The sequence below is a fragment of the Chionomys nivalis genome, chromosome X (genome assembly GCF_950005125.1).
Source record: "Chionomys nivalis chromosome X, mChiNiv1.1, whole genome shotgun sequence".
Taxonomy (NCBI): Eukaryota; Metazoa; Chordata; class Mammalia; order Rodentia; family Cricetidae; genus Chionomys; species Chionomys nivalis.
In genome coordinates this window covers 1,039,514-1,057,663 of record NC_080112.1, presented here as the reverse complement: position 1 = coordinate 1,057,663, position 18,150 = coordinate 1,039,514, and the positions used below count along the sequence as shown (strand labels likewise).

Sequence of the window (18,150 nt, the reverse complement as noted above, 5' to 3'; positions counted from 1 at the left end):
CATATACAAACACCTGACTTTAAAACATTGCCAATAATTTTGTTGCACAACTAAACTTACATAATTCACTTTTCCTTCCATCTCCTAACTTTCCTTAAATTTCTTTGTACTACTCAAGCATTTAAATTCCAGAACTACTCCTCCACAGAAGCACACAGATGAGAAAACCTGGCAGTTTCTGTCATAGTCAAAAGTAAAGTCAGATGAAAAATATTTGCTAAATTCTATTTTGTCCAGTAACATTTAAATTGCTTTTCCTTAAGCAACCGGGAAAAAAAAATCCAACCGTGCGACTAGTACGTGTCACACAGTATTGAAACACTGAACTTTTAAGGGCAAAATAACAATTACTCAAAACATGAAACCCCCATGACTTTTCTTTTATCTGGTAACATGTTAGGATTCATGACTTCTTCCTCGTCCTCTTTTGACAACAGCCACAAACTCCAGGCGCTGAATGTTTCTCATCACCAGGGAGAGCTGGTCAAGGAAAGTGTTGATGGAAATTCTGAAGAGGACAGGGTCTTCAGTAGTCCACCTACTAAAATTGAGAGAAACAGACACTATCAGGGAAATGATGGGGGATCTCTTCAGGTCCACCATACCACGTCTTCCCACTCACATTAAATCTACCAGTGTCTCCATTAGGACACCCCTAGAGTACACACTGCCTCCCAACCCTGAGGCCACCCCTACTCCAGGCTTTTGGAATACTGACACAGACAAGACAGTGGCATTCACTGTGAACTCCTGCTGAACCATCACTTGCTGGCGACGGGCAGTGGAGACCAGGGACCTGCGGGCCATGTCTGCCTCCACTGCAGACCTGAAAGGCACTGTTACACAGCTGGGAGGAGATAAGGTTAAGGCACCATCCACCACTTAGTTTCCCTTTGCCTAGATACACTTCCTAGGCCTGCCTGGCAATGAGCCCTCTCGCCACCAGAGTCCAGTCACCTCCCCACTCTCCAGTGATTCGGGTCTTTTTCTACACCCTTCAGTCCGCTAAGGCAAGGAGTCTCCTTGTCCTGTCAGGATGTCAACTGGCGCACTGGACTACCCACACCACATCCGTCTGGCCTTTCCCTAGTCAGCTGTGCACCGTGTCCCTTCCATGGAAGTTTTAGCGTCCCTATGATCTAGTAGCCCCTGGCGAGGGTCTCTTAGGGAAGGATACAACTCCAGGAGTCGATTTCCAGTTGTTGATGCAGTATCTCCGCTGGGTCCAGGGAGAAGTGGTGGCTGCTCACTGTGGGGAACGGCAGCTGCCTCTTCAGCAGCTGCACCTGACCCTACAGGGCTCCCTGGGCTGGGACTGCCTGGAGCAGCCAGGCTACCAGGAGCAGCTGGGCTACTGGAATCTTGTGGGCCACTCTGAGGGAAGGTGCCATAGTCACCTTCGGTTGCCGAACTTTGAGAGCTAGGCTGGGCTTCGGGAGCTTGAGGACTCTGCTGCCCATCCTCGCCTTCTTCAGCCCCTGCTCTCCCATCTAGGCCCTCATTAGGGTCCTGCATGACTACTCTGGCTTTCCCCTCAAGCACCCTAGCCCGTGCCACTAACACAACCCTACCGCTCTCAGCTCTCACTCGGCCGAGAAAAGGAAGTTCTTGTGCCAAGGTCAGTGGGCTTATACAGGGAACAGCATGTGAAGCCAACTGCGCATGTGCAAACAAGATCTCGCGAGGATTGGTTCCCGCTAAAGTAGCATTCTGTTCAGATGGGGGGGCATGGGGGCACGGTGGGTGGAGGAGGGGCGTCTCTGAGAGCTCAAAAAGTACAACTCTCTCACACGGTACCTTCCCCGGGGACTTGTACTAATGGGATCCTCCAATAAAGGTTTCTTCCAAGCTGCCCCACCCATGAGTGGCACTGATCCCAACAAGCCTGAGGCTTCGGGAAGCTCAGCTTGGCAACAGGAGTGGGTGAGTGGTGCTGCCTGGGTATTCACAGAACCTGCTCAAGCTGACTGACCAGTGTCTTCAACACCCTGACATCTTAGGAGCCTGCTATGATGGTTCCGCACAACTGCCCCGCCCAAATGGTTCTGCCTGGACCCACAACACCTTCATACACAATTCAGTGCTCTTCAGCTGGGCATGGCCTAGTGATACTGATTAATGTGACTGAAAGAGTAAGTTCGATAACTTTTCCACAAGCAGGGTGGGCTTATAGAAACCATTGGTCACAGCAGCAGCTTCTGTTTGGAGCCCAGTATACAAGCTCACCCTTTGTCACGTGGAAGAGATGTATTTATACTCTCAGTGAAGCCATGAGTGCTTTCAGGGGTAGAGCTGCTCTTGTGTTTCCTTTTGTGTGTGTGTGTGTGTGTATGGGGGGGGCGCCTGTCTGCCCAGTTGTGTTTCCTGCTTGGATGAATTCAGGTGGTGAGGGACTGTGGATTCCTCTTGGGTGTTAAAAAGAGGGTGAGCAACCATGCATGCTGAAGACCAAGATGCTATTGCAGTTGGGGATGAAGGATGAGGATACTCTGGAGTCACAGAGTCATTGGTGGCCCTGTTGGTGATGGAGAGGTAGGAGCCACAGGCGATGTACTCCTACCTGACTCATAAATGCCTCATACTTGTGGCCTAAGTAAGATGTCTTGACAGACTCTGGAGGATCCAGGGCACTTGGATACAGACAGCATCCTTTGTCAGGCCTTTCTGGACATACTGGATGATGGTTTGGTCTACAGGCTGTATCGGTGCCTTGGGCACACAGCCAGAGCACTAGTAAGCAGATTTTTTCCCCCTAGGTATCCTATTCAGTCTAGCCAAGTAGGTTGGGGATGTTTTGTGTAGTGTGCGGCTTATTGATAGCATAGGGAGTATATCCAGGGAAACAATGAGAAAGGAGGCAGCTGGGGACTTGGTCTATTGGAGGTGAGTGGTTCCAAATTTGGAACAGAGGTCCGAAGGTAGCCTGGGCAGGGAGTGGAGGAGGTGGTGGTGGTGGAGGTGGTGGTGGACAGAGACCTCAGGGTGATACAGAAATTTGAGTTATAAAGTCAGTGTTCATGGTGCCTTAAGCATCCTTCACTAGAGTTTTCATGTTACCTTTCCCTTCACTCATGGAATCAGAGACGGCTTTCCAGTATCTTGTCCCTCAGGATCACCGCCTCCAAGGTACAGTCCAGAAAGAATCCTCAGTGTATGACATTGTACTGATTATGTGATTAAAGAATAGGTTCTTGGTGGCCATTTTGCTTGCTAGCAGAGGGAAGAGTGGTGGCAAGTGGGCACCAGCTCCTCAAAGGTGTTGCCATGGATACGACAAATACATTTCACTGTCTGGAGCTGGTCTCTGTGTGCTGTACAACTGCAAACAGCACCTTGGTACATATATCAGGCTGGCGGGCTGCTTCTCAGCCACATACTGACAAGTATGGTATATGAGAATAGATTTCAGGGGGAGAAATTTCAGCTTCACCACTGAGTCACTTCCCTGTGAATTTTCAAGAATTACGTTAATTCATAAAATTTTCTTCTTTTGCTATCTAGTCTGTAAACTTGATTAGAACCCATCATTGCCTTGAAATTCTTTTTTCCCTCTTTTTCTTAACTTAATTTTTTAAAATTAATTATTTGTAAATTTCAATAAAGCACCCCGATCACTTTTACCTCCCAGTCCTCTCAGGTCCACCTCCACTCTTGTGACCTCCCCCAAAACAAAAGAAGAAAAAAAAAGGAAAAAAATATAAAGTCCAAGCTGTGTTACCCATATACTCACTGGAGCATGGACAAATTCCCAGTGGCCAGTCTCTTAAAAGTAACCGACTCCAGTACAAGCAATGGGGATAAATCCCAGTGCCACTGCCAGTGGCCCCACAGTCTGCCCAGCCATACAATGTTAACCACATTCAAAGGGTCTAGTTTGGTCCTATGCTGGTTCGTTCCCTGTCTGGCTGGAGTTGGTGAGCTCCCGCTCCCATTAGCCCAGGTAAACTGTTTCAGTACTGGCTTTTTGGGAACCCATTCTCTTTGGATGGATACCTTGCTCAGCCTAGATATAGTAGGGAGGGCCTTCCCAAAGCAGTGTGCCTTACCCCTCTCTGAGGAGTGGATGGGGGGTGAGTTGGGGAGAAGGTGGAGGAATGAGGAGGAGAGGAGGGAGTGGGAACTGGGTTTGTTATGTAAAATGAAAACAAGATAGTTTATTTTCTTTAAAAAAACAAAACAAAACAAAAACAAAAACAAAAACAACTTCTTCCCCTATCCTACCCCTGCCGGACACCATCAACTGTGAAGAGCTGCACTTCAGCATTCTTATCACAGTTTTAAAGTTCCCATCTAGACTGTTTCTTTTCTTTGTGGGGCAGGGAGAGGTTGACATAGAAATCTTCTATGTCATTCATTCTCAACTGTGAGACTGCTGTCATCGATACCACTGCAAAAGAAGCTTCCTTAACCTTTAGAGTCAGCAGCAGCACAGATCATGGACTTTCATGTGGTTTCTAATTACAGCATGGACCACTAAGTCACCGATTCTATAGTTTCACCACTCTCCTCTGTGCATGCAGCTTTGTTCCGCCATCATCTTTCCTTCCAATGTCATGAATTCACTTTTTAAAAGCATCTTCCCATGGGACCTGCCTTTCTCTGTTTTTTCCCCCCCTGGGGACACTGTGGCCTTTGCAGACTCCTCCACCAACAACCACCTCATATCCCCTCAGAAACTCCATGGATCTCTCAGGCTCCTCAGAGCTGCTCCATGGCAGCAGGTGCTGATTTTGATCTCAGCCTTGCTTCGGGTTTTCATCCACGATGGTGGTGGCACGGGCCTGGGTCTGGTTCTGCAGCATTGGCTCCTCCACATGCTCCAGTAGCTTGTAGATGGAGAGGATGGAGTAGATATTGGGGTGGACCAACTCGAAGCACTGGATCTGGGCCCAGATTTTTTAGACGGGTTCTTACCATGTGGCATTGGCTGTCTTATAAAACTTGCAGTGTAGAACAGTCTGGCATCATAATCTTCCTGCCTCTGTCACTCAAGTGCTGGGATTGAACATATGATCTACCAAACCTGGCTTGCTCTTTTATACCAAGTGTATAACATAAGAAGATAATGTGTTCATTATCAAGCCCATCATTACCACCATTAAAGATATAAACTATTTGTATCTAAGGCATGAGATCCTAAAAAAAAAAAAATTATTCACAAACATGTGCTGGAATAGAGGCAAAAACAATTATGATGTAATTGCTGAACTTGACATACTGTTATTTTTTTCTTGTATTAAAATACTGATTTCATTGAAATCGGTAGAAGTCTTTGCCTGATGTTCATCTGGATTCCTCTATGCTGTTTTGATTAGACCAACCAAACCTCCCATAGTCTCACCTGACTGGACAGAATCCAATAAAAATGGAGCAATCTGCTTCCTAGACCTCTGGCTGAGGTCCTGTAGCATTAATCTTGTTCTGACTCAGTCAGTGGACCAGACCATTATTCAGGATGTCCACATAGACCTGGCAAAGGATGATCTCACGATATTGGAAGAACATCCGTATAGTGGTCAAAGGTTTGATGCGTTTGTGAGCTCCAGGTTGGCCCTGTCACATGAGGGTCTTGCTTCTTGGGAACCTGAATTCCAGGGCTGCCTGGACCACCAAGGTGTCTTTGGCCTTCATCCCAGAGTGCATAAGCCCATGTGCTCAGGTCCTTTCACAGGGAAATGCACATTCTGAGTGCTATCACATAGCGGGAAATAAGCTGATAGAAACCAGTTCTACCTTTCTCCATACTGCCCTGCCCTTCAAGACATTATAGTTTCTTAAAAATAATTGTGATTTGCTGGCCATGTCTTCCTAATACTTTTCTGCTATGGGTACCTCTGTACTGAAATGTAACCAGAGACCACTGTCCTGGATGTTAGTTCTTTCAAGCGAGTCCCCTGGATCATGAGCACACTGATGTTATCCAGAGTGACATCATATATGTGACTAACCTACTGACTGCTTCCTGACACCCAATTATGGGACAGGGGTACATGCCTCTTAGCCCATGCCATGCCATCCCCAACACAGGGTCCAGCTTTAGGAACATGATTACAGGGATGCAGTGAAGATCTGTCTCTGATCTCGGCCAGCACTAATGTCTTTCAGTCACACTTATCAGTGTCATTAACGGATGCCCCTCTGGTGAGGGATGTAGGGCTGCATTGTGTACAAGGGTATTCTGGATTCAGGGGGAACAGTTTGGCTCAGGAGACCCATCTGTCCTGTCATGGTCCCAACAACTACGGGTATGCTAGACACAGACTGGACCTGCTTGCTGAGGCCATCTTGCAGCACCATGCACTACCGGTGCCACAGAGAGCTTCATGAAGTCTCGGGCTTTCTGTGTGCCAAGGAAGCAGTGACACTCAAGGATGGAGAAGAATGTACACTGAAAGGTTTCATCAGTACAGCCACCTAGAGGAAGAGCCCAGTTAGGAAGCAGGAATTCTGCCTGTGTGGGGGGAGGGGGGAGGGGAGGAAGCAGACACACCCACCAAGAGCCAGGCAGTATCTCAGCAGGAGCCAACCCTAGAGAGAACTTGCTTGCAGGGAGCAGGAGATATTTGTGCCCCCCCCACCCCCAACATCTACCAAAAGACAGGAAGAAGCTCAGCAGGAGCCAACCCTAGGGAGAACTTGCTTGCAGGGAGCGGGAGCTATTGGTATGTTCCCCCCACCTCCCCCCACCCCCATCTCCCCCCACCCTCCCCAGACCTCCCCACCCCCGCACACATCTACCAAAACACAGGAAGTAGCACAGCAGGAGCCTCCCCTAGCAAGAACTTGCTCACAGGGAGCAGGAGCTATTGGTGTCTTCCCCCCACACTCCCCCCAACATCTACCAAAAGACAGGAAGTAGTTCAGCAGGAGCCAACCCTCGTGAGAACTTGGTTATAGTTGACTTGTTGGTGTCCCGCCCCCCAGACACACCCACTGAGAGCCAGGCAGTAGCTCATCTCGCGACAACTCGATTGTGCAAGCACAGTGGGCCTCACGTGATGTGCTCGGTGGGGCTCATAACTGTCACCTCATCTCCGTAGCTGAGCCTGAGTGGTGCCGTTGATTGAGCCAGGGGAGCTGAGTGGAAAGTCAGAATCGCCATGCAGGATCCTGGCAAGGCCACAGGTGGTAGAACAGGGATTGAAGAAGGCGAGGATGGGCAGCAGAGACCCCGAGCTTCCGATATCCAGGCTAGCTCTCAGAGTTCGGCGGCAGAGGGTGACCAAGACGAGGTCCCTCATGAGAGTGGACCACAAGATGCCAGTAACCTGTCTGTTCCAGGCAGGTCCCGCCCAGGGAGCCCTGTAGGGTTAGGTGTGGCAGCCGAAGAGGCAGCTGTCGTTCCCCAAGATGAGCTACCAACACTTCTCCCTGGACCCAGTGGAGATGTTGCAACAACTGCAAGTCGACTCCTGGAGTTGTATCCTTTCCTGGGAGACCCTTGGCAGGGGCTATGGGAAGATAGGAAGGATGAAACGTGAAACGAAGTCTTTCGAGTGGGTGAGCAGGAAGGTTGACAGCAGGGGAAGGAAGAGACAGAGTGGTACACTCTGGACAGTAAGTAGTCCAAGAAGAAACATCATGCTGGCAGGGCAGGGAGTTGCCTAAGCCCGAGAAGCCGAGAAGACTTCATAATGTAGAAGAAAACCTGAACCGTTGGGGAGGCGGGAGGTGGATGATGCTTGTTTAGCATTGTCAGAAAGAAGATTCTGGGGCAGTCTTGGTCTTGGGTTGCACATGGGAGCAGTGTTAGACAGGCCTCAGAAGTATACCAGACCACATAGCAATAGGAAACCTAATAGTGGATGACACCTTAACCATAGCCCCCTTCCAGCACTGTAAGAGTGCCTTTCAGGTCTGCAGTAGAGGCAGGCATGGCCCGCAGGTCCCTGGTCGCCAATGCCCAGCGCCAGCTACTGATGGTTCCACAGGAGTACACTGTGAATGACAGTACCTTGGTTGTGTCAGTTTTCCCAAAGCCTGGAGTAGGGGTGGCTTCGGGGTTGGGAGGCAGAGTGTGCTCTAGGGGTGTCCTAATGGAGACATTGGTGGGTTAGATGTAAGTGGGAAGGCCTGGTGTGAGGGACGTGAACAGAGTCCTCATTTCCCTGATGGTGTTTCTTTCTCTCACATTTAGTAGGTGGACAACTGACGACACCAGTCTCTTCCAGATTTCCATCAATAGTTTCCTTGACCAGCTCTCCGTGGTGATGAGAAATATTCGGCACTTCCAGTTTGTGGCTGTTGTCGAACGAGGAAGAGGAAGGATTCATCACACCTAAACTTTCTCCCCCTAAAAGACAGGACAAAGTCATTTTGTGTTTTTGGTAATTGATACCTTGCCTTCAAATTTCAATGTTTTGATGCGATTTCCCCTTTATCAGTCCATGCTTGGCTTGTTTCCCTTTTGCTTAAGGAAAGGGTGCTTAAATGTTTGTTGCTGAACAAAATAAAACTAACATATTGTGGTTTAGATGTTTTTGGTTAGGTTTTGGTCTGACATTACTTTTGGCTATGGCAGAAGCCTCCAGTTTTCTCATCTGTGTACTTTGGTTGGAAGGAAAGTTCTGAAATTTAAAATTTCACACAGTCCGAAGCAGGGAAAGATATTTTAGTAAATGGAAAGAAAATTGCTTTATTTAAAGTCAGTTACTTATTCAGCACACAATATGCTTATCTTTGAAGCAAGATTTTTTTTGGTTAGAATATGATAAAGAGCTTTGCTAGCATGCCAGAGTCCCTGAGTTCAATCCCAAAGTACTATTTTAAAAAAAAAGGTGTGTGTGTTCTATAGAACTAAGTATATAAAGGCAATAAAGACATTTTTATGTTTGTCCTTTAATATTTTTCCTGGAATATTTCTCTTATGGAATACTAGCTTTTCCATTTCCTCACACTTTTCAGGAAAATTTTATGTTAAAAACATCCTATATACAGATAGTAAACGTTTAGGCTTATCCACTTTTTCCTATATAATAAATAATTTAGTTCATGAAGACTTACTTCCTTAAGGTATATTAGAAGAGGCAGATTTCCTGAATTAAACATTTATACAGTCACGTATTAAATTTCTCCACGTATACTACTCGACCATTTTCTAATATGGGCCTTACACTCACCAAATCTCGGTCTTCAGACTCTCTTTCATGATCACTGGGTTGATCGTTTTCATACTGATTTAGTTTGAGAGGACAAGAAAGAAACACCAGAGCAGGATATTTGAGGCTCCCAGGCCTTCTTTCAGATTAGTGTAGGGCAACATCGAGACAAATGGTTGTGCTGTGTACAAACAGCCTGCATGCGAGAATCTTGCTAAACTCACTCATTAGTTCTTGTGACTGTTTATATATATGTATGTGTGTATGTATGTTTGTATATTTAAGTATGTATATGTATGTGTATTAAAGGCAATATTATTTCTTTCTGATCTGATACTGTTTCTTGATTGTTTTATTTCTTCACTCTGTCTTGGTGGGTGTGTCTGCTTCCTCCCCTCCCCCCTCCCCCCACACAGGCAGAATTCCTGCTTCCTAACTGGGCTCTTCCTCTAGGTGGCTGTACTGATGAAACCTTTCAGTGTACATTCTTCTCCATCCTTGAGTGTCACTGCTTCCTTGGCACACAGAAAGCCTGAGACTTCATGAAGCTCTCTGTGGCACCGGTAGTACATGGTGCTGCAAGATGGCCTCAGCAAGCAGGTCCAGTCTGTGTCTAGCATACCCGTAGTTGTTGGGACCATGACAGGACAGATGGGTCTCCTGAGCCAAACTGTTCCCCCTGAATCCAGAATACCCTTGTACACAATGCAGCCCTACATCCCTCACCAGAGGGGCATCCGTTAATGACACTGATAAGTGTGACTGAAAGACATTAGTGCTGGCCGAGATCAGAGACAGATCTTCACTGCATCTCTGTAATCATGTTCCTAAAGCTGGACCCTGTGTTGGGGATGGCATGGCATGGGATTTACCCAGAGGTACATTTGCTTCTCTCCCACACCTGGATGATGGATGGCAGAAATGTCAGCAAGATGATCATAGGTGTATTTGTCTCTATGGGTGCTAATAGCGTTTCAAAGGCCTGGGACTCATTTGACATAATGTTGGGCATAGTATCGAGGAATCCTCTGCTAGGACATTAGCCTTAGTTTGAAATCCATGACAGGAGACTGTGGAGTGTAAGTGCTTTTCCCATTCATAGTGAAGAAAGCTGTCCTTTAAGGATGGAGCTTTATTCATGTTCCTGAAGGGCAAGGCTGAATGTAGTGCATGGAATTAGTGTTTCTTGGTGTCTGGTAGTGCTGAATTTTTGGAGGAGTGTATGACCTGCCTCTCAAAGTGAATGATCTGGTTTCCATACAGCTTATAGATGATTCATAGGGACTGCTGAGAGCAGAGTATGGACAAGGCCATCCTGGTTACCTGAACATCTTCATCGTCCCATGTGACCCTGATGGTACACAAGAGTCAGAAGACTCAGGTTACAGACCTGTGAGGGACTCATCTGTATTTTTTGTCCCTAGCTTGTGTAGTGTAATATCCTGCCTGAATCTGAAGTATACAGTTCCCCAGAAGAGGGCATTTTGAACAATCTAAATAGTTGGACTCTCCAGAGGTTGGTTTGGCCCATGGCCTGAGTCAGGGCTGGATGGATTCTGCAAGGCCCCAGCAAGTGAGTCAGAAGCAGATTACTTCATTTGTATGACTCCATACAGTGTGTTGTTGTGGTGGGGATGTTCAATGGTAAAGAGAGTTCGTGGAGAATGTGAAGGATTCCTAGGGGAACCCACCCAGGAAAATAGTGGGGGATTGGTTCATTGGGATTCAGAGGTACACTTGAGTAGAGTAAAATAGGTACAGAGGCCTGAGAGCAACCTGGATCAATACAATTCTCTTAGTAATAGGGAGGCCTACTTTAACTGAACCTCGCACCTGTGTCTTCACCTTCCCTTCCTTGGTGAGCACAGAAGCAGACTTGCTCTTTCAGGCCTCCCCATAGGATCAGCTCCTCCAGGGCACAGTTCAGAGATAGCTCACAGTGTCAGCCAATGCACTAGCAATATGAGTACAGAAAGAGGGTCTGAGTGGGTCATGATGTCTCACAGGTGGGTTCAGTCACCATTGGAGAGTCATTAAGAGGTCAATGTGATCACTCAAGAACCACTATGACCCAAGAGCACACCTTTATTCACCAGAAACAACAGTGGAGTTGTCACTTTTTTCTTTCTTACCTTCACTTTTAGTGAGTTGACTGGTGAAGATTCTGGACACTTGGAGCTTTTTAATAAACTTCTGTATGGATTATGTTGCCTTATTGGTGCAAGTCATGCAACATTTTGTGCCCTCATTTTTCCCCTAGGCCTCTAGGCAGAAGAAACTAAGGCTAACCTAATGTTTCTTAAGTCTTTCCCTAATAAGTATGTTTTGCTGCCTTCCACTTCATCTTCCTGTCTAACAGTTTGGCTGTTTTGGTTCTTCGCTATTTCACCCTTTTATTCTTGTCCTGTTGCTGGAAGAGAGACTGCTTAAATTGTTGTTGACTGGTCCTGGGTGGCAAGCCGTGTGGCGACATCAGACGAGAGACAGATGATAGGCACACCATGCAGAGTGAGGTTGGATATTTATCAGGTGGGTTACGGAGGGAAAGGGAAAAGGGGAGAAGAGCAGAGAGAGAGAGAGAGATAAAGGGAGAGAAGAGAGAGAGAAGAGAAGAGAGAGAGAGAAGGGATAGACAGAAGCAGGGGAAGGGGAGAAGTGGGGAGAGGCAGAATCTGCCTCTTCAAGAGGGAGATGGAAAAGAGAGAGAACTCAGGCTGGAAACTGAAGATCAGCTTGCTTCAGCTGATGAGGTAGGGAGTGGGTGTAGCTTGTCTCTTAAAGAGACAGAAAAGATAATTATACCTAAAATGGCTCCCTTGATTAAGATATCTTCTTCCCTGCTCCCATATCCACCCTTCCTCCATCTCAACCATCCCACTCCCCCAAGCTCTCCCCAATCATCCCCTTCTCCCTTCTCTTTCTCCCTCTTCCCTTCCCCCACCCCACGCCCACCTCCATGCTCCCAACTTTTGCCTGGCGATCTTGTCTGCTTCCAACCAAATTGACATATTCAGAATAAAAATCTTTGGGTTTTAGGGATCAGAACTTTATGTCAGGTAAAGAAGAGCTGTCATTTTAGTGCCTGTGGTTCCACCTCCACTGATATCCCCCATCTGGCACTCCAACCTTGACTTCTTATTTCCTTGCCACTGTGATGAAATAGCCTGACAAAGGCCGCTGAAGGGATAAAGGAGTTATTCTATCTTACATTTGAAGGGTAATATTTATCTTGGTAGGGAAGTTAAGACAGCAAGAGACTGATGAAGCTGGTGATAGCGCATCTACAATTAGAAAGCAAAGATGATGAAAGTATGCTGCAGTTTAGGTCTGTTTCTTCATTTATATCCCAGAATTCCAGCTTTTGAATGGTGGCACTCACAGTGGCCAAGTCACCCTGTCTCTGTTAAGGCAATCATGATAATCCTCTATAGGCATGCCCAGAGGCCTATCTCCCAGGCGATTGTAGATTCTGTTAACCTGACAACATTGTCCATCACAAGTCTACCTAGTGTCAGCTTGGCACCCAAGCACATTATTTTTAATCCATTTTCTTCCACCTCTTGACCTTATAGGCTCTCAACCATGTTTCAAGGTAAAATGCATTCAATCCAACTTTTAAAGTCCCCATAAACGTTAGCAAATCTATTAATTTACAAGTCCAAATTTTCTTAACTGTGAACTCCCATAAAATCAAAACAAATTAGGAGCACTGCCACACTCACTCTGACTCCAAGCTGCTGCCATTTGAGGAGCTGCATGACAAACCTGTGCATTCCACAAGTAGCACTGGCCCACTCCTTGCAACCCCAAGTCATTTGTCTGATAATCTGTTCCTGAGCCTGGCCAGGAATACAGAGAAAAATATTTTTCCCCCACAAGAGGACGCCAGACCTCAGGACAGATGGCTGTGAGCCACCATATGTTTAGCGGGAATCAAACTTGGGGCCTCTGGATTTCAGGACAATCGGGCCATGAACAGTGCTCTTAACTGCTGAGCCATCTCTCCGGCTGGTTCCAGAGAAAAATATTAAAATCATATGTGGCTAACATATCAAAGAATTTGTGGGGACATGATTTGTTACAACAATGGAATACAGAGATTAACATTTCCCCAATGTTAGTATCAAACCATAAATTAATGTATACTTCTGGGAAAAATATTGCAAGATATTATAAAGAACAATCAATGACCATTCAGGTTGTAAAAGAGCAGGGCACAACAGCTGCTGATCCTCCAAAGACACTAGCAGCCCTACCTTTAAAATGATTGACAGACAAACTTGTATGGATTGCACAATGATCTTTAACAACAGAAAAACTACAGGCTTTAGAACAGCTGGTACAGGAGCAGCTAGATGCTCAGCATATTGAAGAAACAACCGGCCCTTGGAATTCTTCTATATTTGTTGTTTAAAAAATCTAATTTTACAACTAGTTCTCTTTTGCAGATAACTGGGCAAAGGCCCAAGGTATCTTACATGTAAGTTTTCTCTGTTGTAAGGGAATACCCACATTTATGCCAACAATATAAATTAGATCCAAGAAAAATAAAGTCAGATAGACCCATTCAATTGGGGAATGCTTATACCACCTGACAAATGGTTAAAAATGAAAACCTTTGCTAACATTGCCATCTAGTGGACAATAAGAGGCCAGTGCCATCATTGTTCCTCCACCCACCAACCAACCTGCAGATGTATCTTTTTCCAGAAATTTCTTAGGTATTCAACAACTTTTCTTTATGCATGTCTTTAAACAAAGTTTCATAGAAGCTTCTTAGATAATTCTGAGAAATATATACAAAATTTTTGACATTCTTCCAAAGTGATGAGATTTCTAGGAAGGATGTCAATGCTATTATATGACAGAACTTTAATGATTTTAAGAGAAGTAATGTGACTTCAGATTGACTCAAAGGACTATACATTTTGTAGAGCAGTTATATGTGTTAGATTCTAAGTATCCCATGTAAGTTGAAGCATTTCTTGTGGATTCTCAGAGATGGGATACTGAGGATGCTGTGTGGCGATGCTGTCTGTGTTCTTGAGAGACTAAAAAGCAGTAAGTAAATACCACTGTATTATGCTGAATTGACAATTCTTGACGGGGGAGGTGCAATAAAATACCTACTGCTTTTTAAAGGTGTCTTTAGGAGACTGTGTACTAATACTTCCTTTAATGGAAAAAAATACATCTCTGGGTCAAGTTTCTATCAATCTGCTACTGATACTAGAAGGAAATTGTGCACCTTGTCATTAGTACCCAAGACACCTATTGATGGTCAACAGTATAGGAAATTCTGTTTTCAATGACCAAAGACTATAGAAGGGAAAGGGAGGACAAAAATGGGTTAGCACTACCAGGGAAAGAGAAAAAGAAAGGTATGCAGAAATTCCTTCAGCCTTACAGGATGACAACATTTCCTGATGGTTTCTCTTTACCAGAGGAAATACTCTCAAATAAATGCTGTCTGTCTGCGGAAAGGCCACTGGAAGAGAAATTGCCCAATATTGGCATCTTTCTAATAATATTCCTTGCCTTCAGTGTGGTAAAACAGGACACTGGAGTGCTTAGGATCACAGGATCGAAGGACTCTCAGATCAGAGCCCCAGATGTTGACTCTAGGATGAGGAAGTTCTTGGTCCAGTTGGCCTTTGACTTAACCATAGCCATCAATAGGTTAGAGCTTCATTTAAATCTTGAAGTTGCAGTCAAGACTTTGCATTTTCTTCTTTTTTTTTAATTTAAAAGACCATTTAGTTAGAACATACAGTATTAGGTCGCATTATGGTATTTTCAAACAAAAAAATTGTTTTTGCTGATTCTCTTCCCCTATTCCCCTGAATCCCCACATGTCCTTCAACTGATTCTCCTCAGCCTCCTTTTTACTTTCTTCCACATCTAATATGTCCTATTACCCTCCCTCCCCCCAACATGTTTTTCCACCTAACTCGTCTCCTTACTAATTTCATAGCCTATATGCAAATTTTGTATACCCACTTCCAATTCATATACATATATACAGAAATTATATGACAGAATCCATATTGTAGAATACTACTTTAACTATGTAAAGGTGTGTGGTATTTGTTTATGTTGAGAAACATTACTTTAACTGTGTAAAGGCGTGTTACATTTATTTATGCTGCATTTGTTTAATTATGTAAAAATATGTTGCTGTGTTATTTTGCTTGCCTAAAGCACCTGAATGATATAATAAAAATCTAAATGTACAGTAGCTAGGCAGTAGAGGAAAAGGTAGGGATGGTGGGCAGAGAGAGTAAGTAGTAGGAGGAATCTAGGCTCAGTAGATAGAAAAGAACTAGGGAGAAAGAAAGGAAGGTGCCCAGCCACCAGCCAGTCAGACACTGAGTAGAACATACAGAATGAAAGAAATGTAAAAAAAAAAGAAATGTAGAAATGCAAACATAGATGAAGAGAAACAGGTTGATTTAAGTTATAAGAGCTAGTGGGACAAGCATAAGATAAGGCCAAGCATTCATAACTAATAAGTCTCCGTGTCATGATTTGGGAGCTGGTTGGTGACTCAAAAGAAAACCTGCTACAGCAATTTTGTTGAACTTTGTGTTACCTTGCTTGATATAATACTTTCTAGATGCATTCATTTTTCCAGAGATTAAGTTTTCTTGACAGCAAGGCCTCTAATTTTATATTTCAGGCAATTAGCTTCTGATTCTTTATAGAGGTGAGGCTATCAAGAGGACTATTGTGACTGAAATTTTGCTCTGCCTTTATACTGTAGCCAAAGTTCGTTGCTCCAATGTTGCAATTGAGACTTTGGGTGATTGCCTAGGTAACCAGTTGTCTCTGACATTTATTGCACAATTTGGAAGTTGCTTGATTGCTCTTCCTGCTTACTCAAGTAATATTATTTCCCTTCTCAGGTCTTTGATGGGGTTGTAGACTATATAGTTGTAGTTACTTTCTTCTCATGACTTGGCCAAGTTATTTATAATACAAGACTTAAACTCCTTAGGAAAGGATAATTATTGAAACATTTATCGCATGTTTCTTGCTTGATATTGTTTATGCTGGTTATAATTCTTATTTTTATATCTGGTATTTGTTCTTATTGTATATAATTTTGCATTAGGCTTAATACTCTCTTATTTAAACAAAAGTAGGAGGTGCTGTAGGAATTCCTACATCCAGTAGCCTTTAAGTTACCCACCCACTTGGGCGTGGCCTCTTATACTATATATGCAGATGTAAAGTGAGCATTTGCTCTCTTTTCCAGTAGCGTGATTCTGTTTCTGCTCCCTGTTCACGCAGAGGATTTTGATCTGTGAGTCTACCCCTTAATAAATAACCCTCTATTATACTCAATTCTGAGCTAGTGTGGGGTTTCTTTTTAGTGTCATTCTTCATTTCTGGCAATCAATTACCCTTCCTAAGGCTAGCCCCATTCATAGGGCCAGTAATAACAATCTATTTTTTTCTCCTAGCATCCTGCCTTCTCATCTCCCTTAAGAAACAGATATCTGAGGTTTCCAGGATGGCAGTTAACCAGATGCCTCTCCAACCACACCTCCTGCTGAGCATGAGCCACCAACTCCCAACTCTCCCTCCCCCCATCTCTCCATGACCACTGGAAGTAGACAGACTTGAGCCAGCAACCCTATACCCAAAGAGTCTGGGATGTTTGAGTGGAAGCATCAACCCAGTCCCTGGCATCCATATACCTAAAAAGTCTGGAATGTTTGGGTTCAGGTTTTATCCCAGCCCCTGGCATCCATATATCCAAAGAATCTGGAATGTTTGAGTGGAAGTTCAATTCTAAGCCCCCTCCCATGGGAGTTGCCTCAGTCCAGAATTCACCTAGAGAAAACCTGCCAAATGATGACACATTCCCAGAAATGCTCAAGACCACTCATAGAGGGTATTTAAACAGCAACCTAGACAACAAACAAGTGGTTTTCCGATCTTCCTCCTGTAACATGAGGGCTGGGCTTGTTGGGGTTTCTGTCCTGCCTGGTCCCCCAGCCATTTAGTCCCAGAGAAAATCACACAGAGATCTCCATAAGTTATAAAACTGATTGGCCCATTAGCTCAGGCTACTTATTAGCTCTTGTAGCTTATATTAACCCATAATTCTTATCTATGTTAGCCACATGGCTTGGTACCTTTCTCAGTGGGGTAGGTCACATCCTGCTTCTTCAGTGGTCTGGGAAGGACTGGGGGAATCGGCTTCCTCCTTCCCAGAATTCTCTTGTTCTCATCGCTCTGCCTCTACTTCCTGTCTGGTTGACCCACCTATACTTCCTGCCTGACCAATCAGTGTTTATTTAAAACATGATTGACAGAATATAGACAATTCTCCCACACCATTTCCCCCTCTTTTTTTTTAAACAAAGGAAAATATCCATAGTCCATTTTTTGGGAATGTGGGCATAGTATTCCAGGCTACTTCTGGCTGGTTGGGGGCTCTGATAATCTTATGGGGACCTAAAGAAAATTTAGAGTTATGATCAAGTCCTGAGTTGAGTATCCTGTGAGGTTTGATCATCTCAGGCAGCAGTCTTGAATCTGTTCTGGATGTAGAACTCAGACATCTGGGCCATCTGTTTCTACTGGAGATTTTTCAGGTGGTCTTCCTTCATCAAACCTGAGTTTTCTTAACTCAGAATGAACCCACAGCCCCTCATTTCCTGTGGAAACAAAAGCAAAATCTCTTCTCTAAAGTAACATACTTTTTGACTTCAATTTTGAAGTCAAGGTATTTTCAAAATACCTATCTTGGATTAGTTTAGCAGCATTTATAAGCAAATATCTTTTAGCAGCTGTTGCTCCTTCCTCAGCATTCAAACAATTCAAAGAGAGCATAATAACATACAGTATCAAGGTTCTCTGTGTGTATTTTTCATCTTTACATGGCTTTATTTTAACCTCTATTTCTTTTATTTTTGCTTTTAACTTTTGGCTTTTTGAGACATGTTCTCTGTGTATCTTTGTCCTGGAACTCCCTCTGTAAACCAGACTGTCCTTGAACTCACAGAGATCTGTCGGTCTCTGCCTCCCCAGTGCTGGGGTT

At 44.6% G+C, this 18,150-nt stretch overlaps 2 protein-coding genes across 2 annotated transcripts; one reads left to right on the top strand and one right to left on the bottom strand.

The window, feature by feature from the left end:
* Nucleotides 1-396: 396 nt before the first annotated feature.
* On the bottom strand, nt 397-1,515 carry LOC130867186 (EKC/KEOPS complex subunit LAGE3-like). Its single transcript, XM_057758896.1, has 3 exons — nt 1,178-1,515; nt 719-847; nt 397-541 (listed from the first exon to the last, which is right to left on the bottom strand). Exons 1-3 carry the CDS (start codon nt 1,513-1,515, stop codon nt 397-399), a joined length of 612 nt encoding a protein of 203 aa, XP_057614879.1.
* A 5,578-nt stretch (nt 1,516-7,093) lies between these two features.
* On the top strand, nt 7,094-9,403 carry LOC130868011 (EKC/KEOPS complex subunit LAGE3-like). Its single transcript, XM_057760241.1, has 3 exons — nt 7,094-7,420; nt 7,835-7,963; nt 8,138-9,403. Exons 1-3 carry the CDS (start codon nt 7,101-7,103, stop codon nt 8,280-8,282), a joined length of 594 nt encoding a protein of 197 aa, XP_057616224.1. The 5' UTR covers nt 7,094-7,100; the 3' UTR covers nt 8,283-9,403.
* Nucleotides 9,404-18,150: the final 8,747 nt, after the last annotated feature.